General features: G+C 48.8%; 1 protein-coding gene across 1 annotated transcript; it reads right to left on the minus strand.

Moving 5' to 3' along the window:
* Positions 1–1,300: 1,300 nt before the first annotated feature.
* PLPP6 (phospholipid phosphatase 6) lies at positions 1,301–10,818 on the minus strand. Its single transcript, XM_054038042.1, has 2 exons — positions 10,490–10,818; positions 1,301–7,851 (listed from the first exon to the last, which is right to left on the minus strand). The coding sequence occupies exons 1-2, from the start codon at positions 10,797–10,799 to the stop codon at positions 7,481–7,483; spliced, it is 681 nt and encodes a 226-aa protein (XP_053894017.1). The 5' UTR covers positions 10,800–10,818; the 3' UTR covers positions 1,301–7,480.
* Between the last annotated feature and the right edge of the window lie 2,728 nt (positions 10,819–13,546).

Below are 13,546 nucleotides of genomic sequence, written 5' to 3' on the forward strand. Positions count from 1 at the left end.
GGGCCACAAGCAGTTAATGTTTCACTCATTAAAGGCAGGCAAAGAATGATTTGCAGATGTTATTCAGCGAATAGTTTTGAAGCAATGGATCTGAGAAATGCTGGCAAGTTTGAAGGCAATATGCAAACAGAGGCCAAACTCACCACTCTGTTGCTTACAGATGACTCAGCCGGCTCTCCTGGGGGAGAAGGGCAGCTAATGAGCACAGCTAGCCATGCTGCACAGGCTCAGCATCCGTCTAAGCATCCAAAGGGGCAGGCGTGGTTAGAAAGCTTTGCTGAATTAGCCAAACGTATGACTCTCCCACCCTTGATCTTTATTTGTCCCCACAGCCATCTAGCCATCCCTATGGACCCTCCTCCCTCATACCCTTTACCTACTGTACTGTGGTAACGTCCCTTGGGAGAAGCAGCAGCTTGTTAATCCGCCCCAATATCTCCAGGGCATAGCCTGGTGGTCCCATTCCCCCAGATTCCCTGTGGGCTAGTCTCATAGTTCCCACACATCCTTTAAAAGGCCACACAGCTGGACACAGCCAAACAGCTTCTGGATCCAGTTCCTGAGGGAACCCAGCCCACAGTGAGGTATGAATGGAGGGCTGGCCCGGCTGCGCTGCCTTGAGAAGAGGGGAGGGGAGAGAAGCCCACGGTGGACAAGGACATGGGGTCAAAAGCAAGGCAGGTGTGTGGAAGAATGGCTGGCCTTTCCTGGCTCTCGCTGGGAATATTTTGAATCTCAGGAGAGGGTTAGGTTTGGGAATGTTTGATGCTCTGGGGAGGGAGACATTTTCTGCACACCAGCACAGGGTAGAGCAGCGCCCCTCTTGCAGGGGCATCTGGGGACAAGAGCAGATGTGTAATAAATGCTGCCACTGCGTGCTTGCTCCATGTCTAAAAGGGTCCTCCACACCAGCACAAAAAATCTGCTGCTCCTTCTGCCCTCTGGCCACCCACAGAGGAGCTGGACCCAGGCAGCCTGAGCCACCCATTCTGGCAGTCCCCTCTCTGGCCTGGGTGAGAGGACCCCAGGCATCGAAGAGGAGACGGCTACCTTGACAACAGGTTCCAGGTCTGGTGCCAACTCTTCCCTCCTGCATGAGATGGGGAAGGAGCAAGGGAATGTGAGAAGGCAGGGAAGGCGCATGGGGACAGGGATCACTGGGAAGAGGAAACATGGGGAGTGACTGCTTTAAAGTATGGCGTGCATGAGGGGACTGACAACCCATTTACCTTGTTTTATAAATGGCAGCTGTGCAAACCAGGAAAGAGGAATGTGAAACATCAGCTCACACGAGCCACGGTGAGTTGGAATAATAAATCCTTTAATCTAAACCAGGCATCTTTGATTCCACTGTAGTTGTCACAATACACAGAAAAATATATGTCACAGATATGCATGAATACACATTCCCACCTTATTAGAACTCACTGGAAGACTGAAAACCAGAGAAAAGCTGAAAAATACAACCTGAGGTCACTACATTCAGATTGACTATATTGCTATAAATCACTGTGCTGAGGGCTAAGTGCTGCCTACATTTCTCTGCAGGCCTGGAGAGGGGACGAGAGCTCTCCACTCTCAAAATAAGTGCACAATAATATACACAAGAGCTATACACCACAGCAAATAATCCACTTTATTTAAACACTTGGGTAACTAATTCCTTGCACGGATGGTCTGACAGACAAGAACTCTTGCAGTTAAGTGAGCTGTGACAATACGTTTCAAATGAGAACATTTCAAATTCTGTTCTAGCACAGAAATCTAGTGGCATATTGGATGAAGACGACAGTTTTGCTAAATTATGTAATTTGGGACATCAGCTGGCAAAAGGGCTGCATGCGTCATTATTTATGTAGTTCAGTAAGACCCAGACCTCAATCCAGGCAGGGTCCCATTGTGCTAGGCACTGTACAGATGTACAATTATAAACAGTCTCTGTTCCAAGGAACTTACAGTCTAGAGAGGGACAAGATACAGCAAGGGGTGTAGAACACATCAGGGGAAGGTGAGGAAAGCAAGGATTACAGTAACAGGAACACAAAGAGCTGCCTGTAGTTCTAACTAAGTGCACCATCTGGAGGTTTCCAAGTGTCCAGCCATTATCTGTAAGCAGGTTACCCTGGGTGCGACAGAACAGGGAGCGCTTATGCAGGGATGTGCAGGAGCTGGTAGTGGCTGTGAATTGATTTGAGCTGAGCATTCTATACACCAAGGGCAGCATGGAAGAGGTGTGAATGGCCTTGTGGGAGAAGTGGGTGAAAGAAGCTGCCACTGTTGCCAGAGTGAAGGGGGTGGGTGACAGGGGGATGAGCCAGTGGATAAGCAGAGAGGAACTAAGATATGAAGGGTCATGCCGTTTCCAGGCCAAGGCCTTTGTGAAAAGTTACATTTCTCAAAGATTTCAGTATGGTTCAAAGTGGTTTTGACCACTCTCAGCCTAATCAGCCCTGAAGTCTGACCATATTGAAAACTGGTGGCCACAAGGCACTAAAAACATTAACATACAGCTGGAGAAATGGACATTGCTTATATAGGAAGTACACAGAAATGTACCTAGCAGAGGGGGCTTGAGGTTTACAAATCCAACTCCCAGAGCTGTAGCCGTCACACATTGTACAACACACAGTCCATGAAGTAAATAAGAACACTAGGTGCATTTCAAGCTCCAATAAAAGACAAGCGCTTAATTTGCTAAGCTAGTAGTGTTAGCCTTGGCTGTGACATTTTATTTTTAAGCTCTGACAATATTACAAATGATGATAAGTATAAAAATGTAAGATAGTGTGTGATATTGGCCTTTAGGCTTCTAGAGTTAATACATACTTAAAAAAACCACTCAAAGGAATTTAATGTAAACATCTTAAAATTCTTCAACCATTTAGGCCACATTCTACTCCAGCATATCTAGAAATGCGAATGCATTAAGTCCCTCATTCCTCACAGCTGAGTGCAGGAACAGGGAGGGAGGGAGGGAGGGAGGGGGAGAAAGTAGTTTTAGCCAGCTTTGCACTCCCCATATTCTGGAGTTGACACCGTCCCATATGTCTACAGCCTGTTGGAGTGGAGAGGAGTAGGGCTGCAATAGTGGGGACACCCCCTTATGGAGGGAACTACTTCCCAGTGTCTGATTCTGCCCCTTTTATGCCACCAGAGTGTTGTAAAGGGACCTCAGCAGGATGGAGAATCAGTTCCTATTCTGTCCCATATCTTCTGGCAAGATAGTTACTCTCTCGCTACTGACGCTGCACCCCTAAGAGTCACCCAGCTGGTGAAGGCACAGGGGAGAACTTGTAAAGTTCATACCAAACTTTTTACAGAATGACTGAAGGACAATCCTGGAGTGAACATCAGACAAGCTATTGACGGGGATTGCTAAAGGGACAACTTCAATTTAAAACAAAAATTCACCCCTCTCTGGAAACAGCCAGTAATATCTAAGATTACTGCCATTGAAGCATCAGAGACAAACATTTCTCTGTTTGTGTACTTTACCTGCATTCTGAGCACATACCAGCACTTTGGGTAGAGTCCATTTCCCATCAATTTGTGTGGCTCTTTCACACAACGGGGGAGGGGAGGGAGCAAAGCACAGCATTTTAAGATATAGAAAACTGATTTGAAAGTCATAAAGATTGGCAGGAATGGCACCCAAAACTACCTTTAATTCATTTTTTCACCCTGACTAGATTACACTCTGACAATCTCCTTATAGCTGTCTTCCTTTTAGAGGGGTTGATGGGCAGCTCTGAACAAGCTGAGAGTATAAACCTGCTCAGTAAACCATCTCTAGATATTAGCTACCAACTATGGCAATTGCTATCACTGCTAGAACTTCCTTTCTTTTTAGAAGATGGAAATGAGGACAAGTCCAACTAGATCTGAATTCTATTGATTTTTTGACCCCACTTCTCTGCTTTTCAATTTGGGCAGGGGATGGAGGTTGTGTTCATATCTGTGTTCGCACTAGTGATGGACAAGGGTAAGATGTCCACACTGATTTTTACATCATAAGTAGCATTGTGTAACCTGGACCACAAGGTTCTGTTGACTTGTTTTGGACCCCTGCAGGATCCTTTCACATGACAACTGGGGGAGCAAAAAACATTTTAAGAAAAATGGGCCTGCACAGCCATAAGAATGAAAACAGCATCTAGTATTTGTCTAAAAGGGACACGTGCACACTCCAAGGCTCACTTAAAATCATCTTGTTGAAGCTTTCTGAGTGACTTCACTTTCAGCTGAGCTGAAACACAGCAATTTAATGCCTCAGTTATGAGAGCATCAAAACCAGAGTTCGGAATGAATTACTTTCAACCTCTTTGGATGGAGGTTGGGACGTGACCATAGACAGGAAATCAGCTGCTCTAATATCTCTGTATTTTCTCAGTGAGGTCAGTTATTGCCCAATTGCCTTAAAATTGGAGAGCTAATTACATCTGTAACATGGGACTGGAAGAGACCTCCTGGGTCACTGAGTCCAGTCCCATGCTATCACAGGCAACCCCATGAGATCATCTTGTTTATAACCTTATCAAGGTCCATCTTAAAAGTAGTTAGGTTGTTTGCCCCACTGCTGCTATTGTGACGTTGCTCCAGAACCTCCCTCCTCTAATGGTAGGAAACTTTCTTCTAATTTCCAGCCTAAACTGATTCATGGCTAGTTCATCCCCATTTTTTCTTGTGTCAACACTGTCCTTTAGCTTAAACAGCTTTTCTCTCTCCCTGGTGTTTACCTCTAAAGTGTTTATAGAGAGCAATTAGATCTCCTCTCAGCATGCCTTTTGCTATGCTAAACAAACCAGGCTCTTTTAGGCTTGGTCTGCACTACCGTGGTAAATCAATCTAAGCTATGATACTTCAGTTATGTGAATAATGTAACTGAAGTCGACGTAGCTAGATCCACATACTGCGGTATCTATACCGCGCTGTGTCGACGGGAAATGGTCTCCCGCCAACTTACCTTACGCTTCTTGGTGAGGTGAAGCACAGAAATCAATGGAAGACCACTCTCCCATCGATTTAACACGTCTTCACCAGACCCGCTAAATTGATGCCGCTGCGTCAATTGCAGCAGCGCTGATTTAGGTCCGTAGTGAAGATGTGCTGTTAGTCTCCTCGTCTAAGACAGGCTCTCCATTCCCCTGATTATCCTAGTAGCCCTTCTGTGCACCTACTCCAGTCTGAATTCATCCTTCTTGAACAAGGGCAATAGCACCCATATCCTCTCCCCTGTCACAATCTTTACCTTTTAGGCAAGAGCACTGTTGCTCACCTTCAACCTGCAGACTTTTTACACAACCTAACACCACAAAGTCATCAGACTAGAGACTAACTCCCAAAGCTCAGAAGTCTTGTTTATATTGCAAAATATGTTTAACATTTGATGCATTCTGAGATATTAGAATGCTTTACTGGCTCCTCTCTTGAGGTAACTCTGTGGGATAATACACCTTTGTGGTCACACATCCTTTATATTAGATTTATAAGGACAAGACAGTTCTCCACACATTCCAACGCATGTACATCTTCAAGGCCATATGACTGATGTACTGGAAGAATGAAGAGCTAGATCACAGATCTGTTATTTTTACTTTAATATCCCCCCCCCCCACACACACACACACCCTTCATCTGTTCATCTCTCAGCTGCTTAGGAAAACAGGAATTGCCATACTGGAATAGATCATTAGTACTCCTGGTGTAGTAATTGGTTTTAAGCATACATTACACTGCATGGCACTTTTTTTTTTCTTTTTTTTAAAGTGACCTTAGTTTTTTCTTTCCACCAGACCTCCTGCATGAATACAATATGCCCATAGGAATTTAATTTCTCAAGTAGTTCTGCAATTTCTTTTTTCAATTCAGACACAGTGCCTTCCCTCCACAACCCCAAAAGAATAACTATCTAGTGGGTATTTCCTCCTCATTGGCTATGCAAAGAAACTATTTGAATAGCTTTTCCTTGCTGGAGGCCAGCAGACCCAGAGGGACTTCCACCCAGTGCTAGTGCTCTAGCTAAAGAATTTATTTTCTGCCTCTTTGGCTACTTTGTTGATTGCTTTTTCATCGCCATTCTACATGACAACATTTATGTTCTTTCCTATTTGTCTCACCAAGTGTAGAGTTCCATTTATTATAGAACTGATTTTGCTCAGCTACAATCAGCTTCATACAATGGAGAAAAATAACAAAATATAGTTTGGCGTATGTCATTTCTACTGTTTTTTCTGTAGTGGACAGCAGTACTATAACCAATGTGCTGAAGTTTTAGAACATGAATAAGCCCATGAAAATCAGTGGGACTAGTCACAGGCTCACGTGTTGAAGCCTCTTGCTGAATTGGGGCCTACATACCCCAGATCAGGATCTCCATGGAGCTTATTTATTTTTAAAGACCTAAAAACTCTACAATACATGTTCTCATATGGCATTAACTGTTTGCATGTTGTCTGCCTTTTAACTGAGAGGTAAGGGGGAGTAACTGCTTGAACGCCCTGCTCTGATGACAGAAGAATACATGAGAGGGAGCTCTGCTTACCCAACTGCTAGGAGAGCAGTGACAAACTGCATCCTGCCTAAAGGAGAGCTGGTACAGACACCCCAGAGCCCAGGGTATTCATTCCACACTTTAATAAAACCCTATTTGTGCATTTCCACTCCCAAAATTGCCAATTCCCAAGGTATTCAAAACCAGATGCCTTCACCTTTCCAGCAAGCCACCCATTTGACAAAGGGAGGCTCTGTAACTGGAATGTGGCTGGCAAGCGCGGGGCAGGCTGCTTCAGAAGGAGAAAGAATCGATTTACAAAACCTTGGTAATCTCAACATTATAGAAGAGGCAGCAGAGGAAGTGCATCCACTCCACGAGTCAGAATAATGTACTAAAGCCACTAGGGGGCACACCCACTATTAATCAGCCACAACAGCACCAATCAGTATATTTACAGCACATAGTTACTTGCTGAAAACTGTCCCTATCTAACAATATTTGTAAGAAGTTACATCTACTATTTATGCTATATGAGATAGTAAGCCGGTTATACTACAGGCATCCTCTGCTGTGTGCTGAAATACAGTATTTCTACTAACCACAAATCTTACTGATGCATGTTCTTAAATACGAAGGAAATAAGAATTAGCTGCTTGGCTAGTGTGCAGATCTCCGTCCAACTTCTACAGCACCAGGAGATGTGGAGTGATCGTATCCTGGGATGGTCAGTGCAACCGTATGGGCTGGTACATGCTTTGGCCCAGCAGCACATTGAGAGCAAGATGGCACTAAGAGTAGCTTTCCAACAGATCTCGTTTTGTCCCACCTGAGTCCACATATCCCACAGAACGAAGCATGATGTTGCTGATATCGTCAGTCTTGCTTGTCAGATGAGGCTTACGATGATTCTTTCATCCAGTCCCGGTTCAAGCTCTCTACGCAGCATAAGACACTGCAATGTGTGCCTCTTCCTTTTCATGATGGCCATCACTGATTCCACACTGCAAAGAGAGCAGGTGCACTAAGGGGTGACAGCCAGAAGTATTTCACCACATTGTACTGCATGTAGCCCATGATGAAACCAAAGACCACATCTGTCACGTTGTGTCTGCCCAGCATGACTCTGGAGATGCCCACAATGATGGCCCATAGAACCACCAGGACCCGCAGAGGAATGGCGAGCACCAGGTGGTGCAGGACAAATCTGCACACCATGGCAGCTCTGGTAGCATGGCCTGATGGGAAGGAATATTTGTCCACTGAGATAGTGACAAACATGTCCATCTTGTTGTGAGTGGGACGTCTTCTCCTCACGAGCCCTTTCACCACCGCCACCAGGACTAAATCCAGCAACAAAGCTAGGAGACAAATACAAAGTGGTCATTTTCCATGTCATGTGTCATAGAAGTTAACCAAAAATAACCCAGGGATAAATAATGCTGCTACTGAAACCGAGAGTCAAAGTAATAAGCAAACAAAATATTTTGGATGAGCACCAACTCCATCTCATGACGAAAACACATATGTGGGCAGAATATAGCATAGGTTTCCTGGCTATGTGTATATCTGTGTGTACCTATGGCTATCCTAGTGCCACCTAGGGCTTGCTGCAGTACCATACCCTTTGCTTTTCCACAGGTAGCCTCCAAACTCACTGGGCCAGGCTGTCAGCAGGTGTAAGTCAGCCTAGCTCCTTCAAAGTCAAGGGAGTGTCATCAATTTACACCAGCTGAAGATCTGGCTCATTGTGCCCCAGTGCTTTTCTCCTCTGTGGAACATTTCTGCTCACCATTCTACTCTGGGCTTCCACAAATCCCTTTTTCAGAAGGGATGAAAGGATTCCCGTTCTAAACTGTTACCTCCTTTCCTAGCTCTAGATTCATACTTACACATTACAATGCATATTTAAGACCAACAGAAAACAGCTCATTTTCAATATCAATCTTTGGCAGGCCAGGAGTTGCCAGGATAGGATGGTTTATATGTAGAGAACACCTCTTCTCCCACCCTGAAATCCTTTTCATTCCTGCTCTTCCTTCCCTCCTTCAGAAGTCCCACCACAGATACCATCAGAGAACCTGGGCTATTCCATGGAGAGCTTGACCTTCTGGCTTCTTCAGCCAGCATGAGCCTCTGTGTCCCTGCTAGCTTGAAAGCAAGAGAATGACCTTGTGACCTGTATTCTGGAACTCTAATAATAATATATGGAAATATACCTATCTCATAGAATTGGAAGGGACCCCAAAAGGCCATTAAGTCCAGTCCTCTGCCTTCACTAGCAGGACCAAGTACTGATTTTGCCCCAGATCTCTAAGTGGCCCCCTCAAGGATTAAATTTACAATGCTGGGTTTAACAAGCCAATGCTCAAACCTCTGAGCTATCCCCCCCCCCGCAACTCTGAATCAGAGGATACGGTAACACAAGATATGGTAACCACTGAGCTATCCCTCCCCCCATTTCCCTGCAGCTCCTAGGCAGAGGGACCAGTTCTGTGCACTGCCCCTGCCTGCAGGTACCATCCCCACAGCTCCCATTGATGGAGGTTCCTGGCCAATGGGAGTGGTGGAGCCAGCGCTAGTGGTGGGAGTAATGCGCTGAGCCCCCCCTGGCCTTCCCTCCCTCTAGGAGCTGCAGGGACATGCCAGCCACTTCCAGGGAGCTGCATGGAGGTGGGTAGGGAGCCTGCAAGCCCCGCCAACTCTCCAGCACCAGCATGGGTCCCATGCTACGTGCTGCCACCCGCCTCCTGCCCAGCAATAGTGGGGGTCCCAGACAACCGTCCCAGCACTCACAGCACCCCAGGCCTGCCCCGAACTCCATCAGCCCAAGTTTTAGTTAGGGGTATACAGTACAAGTCATAGACAGGTCATGGGCCGTGAATTTCCGTTTACTGCCCGTGACCTCTCCATGACTTTCACTAAAACTATCCGTGACTAAAACGTAGCCTTCCCTTAACTGTGATTACATGCTGAGCTATAGGCAGCTGGCATCAGCTCCTGGGCTGCTGCTACTAAAAACGAAATTGGCAATAAAGTGATGATGAAAGTGGTTTGCAGGCATTGCAAAAACACCACATAGTTTGGGATGAAAGGCAGTCTCCAACTGGGAGGGTCTGGAAGCGGTAATACCAGGGCATGCTGAAGGCTAGGATTCAGGTGCATTGGCACAACTGAGTGACTCAACCAAGACTATGATTACATGCTGAGCTGTAGGCAGCTGCACTATTAGTGCTTCAATTACTTTCATAAATACTAAATTCATCCACTTAAGCCTCTTCCAGAAACCCTGCAAGCTGGACTCCCCACTGAAGGTTAGGATTTCCAGCTGGGGGATTCAGGTGTACCTTAGCTCACAGCACTATGGCCATATAAATCTAGATGATCAGAACCTGCCAAGATATGGCAGAACAGCTGTTTCATAGAAACAGAAGAAAGCATGTGCCACCTCTGCAGAAAACTGACATCTCATCCCAAGCATGTCCAGGATCACCCCAAAAGTGCTGTGTCCCTAGGATGACTGAAGGAACATTTGCCTGAACTGATCATGAGTCAGAATCCCTAGACTGGCCCCTCTGGTAGGACTCTGCCATAGCGATGGAACTGTGTAGATACAAGAAGAGCTGGCAGCCAGCTTGCTGAAGCGGTCACTGTGGCAGCAGCTTTGGCAGATCCCCGGGGGGCCGGGGTTGCATGGCACACTGGTTGCGCCGTGCTGAGCACAGCCCCTGCACTGGGGCACACAGAGGCAGGGCCCTGGGAAGCTGGCAGAAGAGTGGCATGACTGGTATCCCAGCACAGATCAGCGCTGGCTGGGATTTGCCCCACTGGGTGACTTGGCCCAGCTTGGCAGCGCTGGCCCAGCCTGGGCTCTTGGGAAGCAGCTCTCAGGGCGGGTGACAGGGGTGTGTGACTCAACCTCTCCCCTGCCCACTGCTCTGATGAGCCTGGGCCCCGAGCCTGCCGTGATGAGAGGCGCCCCTACCCCCGGCCCCTCACCGAAGAGCAGGTTGAGCAGCACCTCGCGGCCCGCCGGGCTCTCGCTGCGGCCCAGCCCATACAGGGTGCCCGCCAGCCAGGGCACGCCATGGCCGGACACCTCGAGGAGCCGCAGGAGGGGCCTGGCGCTGCCCCAGGCCGAGCGCTCCCCGGCGCACACGCCCAGCTGCCGGGAGAACCGCAGGTCGGCGGCCAGAAGGGAGCGCAGCGCCACGGCCGCGCAGGACGGGCTGGGGACAGGCGCGGCGCGGCGGGACGGGCTGGGGATGGGCGCGGCGCGGCGGGACGGGCTGCTCCGGGGGCTGGGCATGGCGGCCGGGCACCGACCCGCTCTGTTCTCAGCGGCTGCCCTCGCCCGGCCGCCCGCTTCCGCTTCCGCCTGCCTCACGTGACTCCGCGCGTCCTCCTCCGGTCACCATGGAAACCAGGAGGGGCCCGGACCTGCGGTGCGGAATGGGCGGGCCACAGGGACTCCGCCCAGTCCTTCCCTATGGGGTGGGGCAGGATTGGAGGACGGCTCCATCCTACTAACTGAGGCAGAGCGGGGTGGGATGAGATTGGGTGGGCCCTGGGGACTCTCATGCTGCAGGGCAGGATGGATGGGGGTCCCACCCTCTGGGGTGGGGCAGCGGGTTGTAGAGGAAAGCTAGAAAAGGTCAAGCCCTCTAAAGAATCAGAAACCAGAAGACAAAAAGAACCTCAAATATATTGTTTTTGTAATCTCATGATTTTAAGCCAATCACATCAGAGAATATCAGGGTTGGACGGGACCTCAGGAGGTCATCTAGTCCAACCCCCTGCTCAAAACAACCAATCCCCAGATGGATTTTCCCCCACAGATCCCTAAATAGCCCATTTAAGAATTGAACTCACAGTTGGGTTTAGCAGGCCAATGCTCAAACCACTGAGCTATCCCTCCCCAATCTTTTGGTGCCTGACTTGCTACCTTTGAATGTTTGGGGTTGGCAATACTGGAAATCAGGACAACAGCAAACAATCTCCCAGCAGAAATCTGAAACATAATGCACACACCTCATAATGACAGGTTTCAGAGTAGCAGCTGTGTTAGTCTGTATCCGCAAAAAGAACAGGAGTACTTGTGGCACCTTAGAGACTAACAAATTTATTAGAGCATAAGCTTTCGTGGACTACAGCCCACTTCTTCGGATGCATACAGAGTAGAATAAATATTGAGGATATATATATACACACATACAGAGAGCATAAACAGGTGGGAGTTGTCTTACCAACTCTGAGAGGCCAATTAAGTAAGAGAAAAAAAACTTTTGAAGTGATAATCAAGATAGCCCAGTACAGATAGTTTGATAAGAAGTGTGAAAATACTTACAATACTTACATGTACACCTCATAATGCACATGCCCAGTGCTACAAACACAGTTCTGCAATCCAGCAACATATGCCAACTGCATCCTGAACTCCCATGGGTGGTGGCCTGACAATGGCATATTGTGTCCTTTGAGAAGTGGCTGATGATTAAGGCTCTGTGTCTGGCACAGAGGTCACAGAGGTCACGGATTCCGTGACTTTCTGTGACCTCTGTGACTTCTGCAGCGGCTGGTGTGGCTGGCTCCAGGGCTGCCCACGCAGCTCGGGCAGATCCTGGGCCAGTTGCACTCGCCGCTGCTGGGGCAATCTCGGGCCACCACGCACCTCTCCCCCTAGCAGCAGCAGTAGTTTGGGTGTGGGAGGGGGCTCAGGACTGGGGCAGGGGGTTGGGGTGCAGAGTGTGCTGATGTTGGGGGGGCTCCCAGGACACGGCCAGCATGTCCCTGCAGCTCCTAGGCAGAGGGGCCAGGGAGCTCTGCACGCTGCCTCTGCTTGCAGGCAGCACCCCTGCAGCTCTCACTGGCTACGGTTCTCAGCCAATGAGAGCTGTGGAGACTGCACTCGTGGCGGGGGCAGTGCGCGGAGCTCCCCTGATCCTTCCTCCCCCTAGGAGCTGTTTCTGGGGAACTGTGCATAGCCGGGGGAGGAGCCTGCTGGCCCTGGAAACTCTCCCTCCCAGCACCAGTGAAAGTCCCGGCCATGTGCTACCACCTGCCTCCCCCCCGCCCCCAGCACCAGCAGGGGACCCGGGAACCCCCCCCCCCCCAGCACCTGCGGTGCCCCCTGGGCTGTCCTCCCAGCACCCGTGGCACCCAGCCTAAGTTTTAGTTAGGGGTATATAGTACAAGTCATGGACAGGTCACAGGCCGTGAATTTTTGTTTATTGCCCATGACCTGCTCATGACTTTTATTAAAAATACCTGTAAGCAGAGTCAGGTGAGCTCTACCCTGACATCTGGTGGTGAATTATGGCGAGTGTGGAAAAGAACTCCAGGGGCTGATCTTGTTTGCATAGGCACACCCACTCGCCTGGCATGAAACAACAGCAACTCAAAGTGGTTACTTTGGCTGGTGTGGGATCCCCAGTTTCTCTGTTATTGGGGCAGGAAGAATAAAGTTTTGTTACCCTGATTCTGTGAATCAAGGCCAGTGGAACTGTTGTATGACAGAAGGACTGAGGGAGTCCTTCACCATTACCTAAGTAGCACTTGCTTGACAAGGGGCATGGGTTACAAAACCCAGTGAATGGAGAGAGGATTGGGACAGGCTCTTTGAGCTGTGGTCTAAATGTAGTGCCTGAGGGGATGAAACACCAATTGAACTACCTTCTCTCCCCACTGTTGAATATCAGAGCTAACTTTGATTCCATTAGAAGCCTAGTTGCTGACTGCTGAGCTGAATTCACTTTGGGCCAATGGTGCACTAGCACTGGGGCTCCCCTACTACTATGAGCTGAGATTGCTAAGAGCTGAAATCACAAAAGAGCTGAGATCACTGAGGCTGTGTTAGCTAGTGGGGGAGCCTGAAGCTGTATTGCTAAGCGGCTGGCGGAGCAGCGAGCAGAGTGGAGCCTTGCGAGCGGAGCGGAGCGGCTGGCGGAGCAGCGAGCAGAGTGGAGCCTTGCGAGCGGAGCGGAGCGGCTGGAGGAGCAGCGAACAGAGCAGAGCCTTGTGGGAGTGGCCCAAGGGACGGCTGAAGTGGAGCAGAGC

This window comes from Malaclemys terrapin, chromosome 8 (assembly GCF_027887155.1).
Source record: "Malaclemys terrapin pileata isolate rMalTer1 chromosome 8, rMalTer1.hap1, whole genome shotgun sequence".
NCBI classification, from domain to species: domain Eukaryota; kingdom Metazoa; phylum Chordata; order Testudines; family Emydidae; genus Malaclemys; species Malaclemys terrapin.

Coding starts and splice junctions, on each gene's coding strand:
- PLPP6 (XM_054038042.1), bottom strand. CDS start 10,799: ATGCCCAGCCCCCGGAGCAGCCCGTCCCGCCGCGCCGCGCCCATCCCC. Junction 7,852..10,489: donor GCTGCTCAACCTGCTCTTCG/GTGAGGGGCCGG, acceptor TTTGTCTCCTAG/CTTTGTTGCTGGATTTAGTC.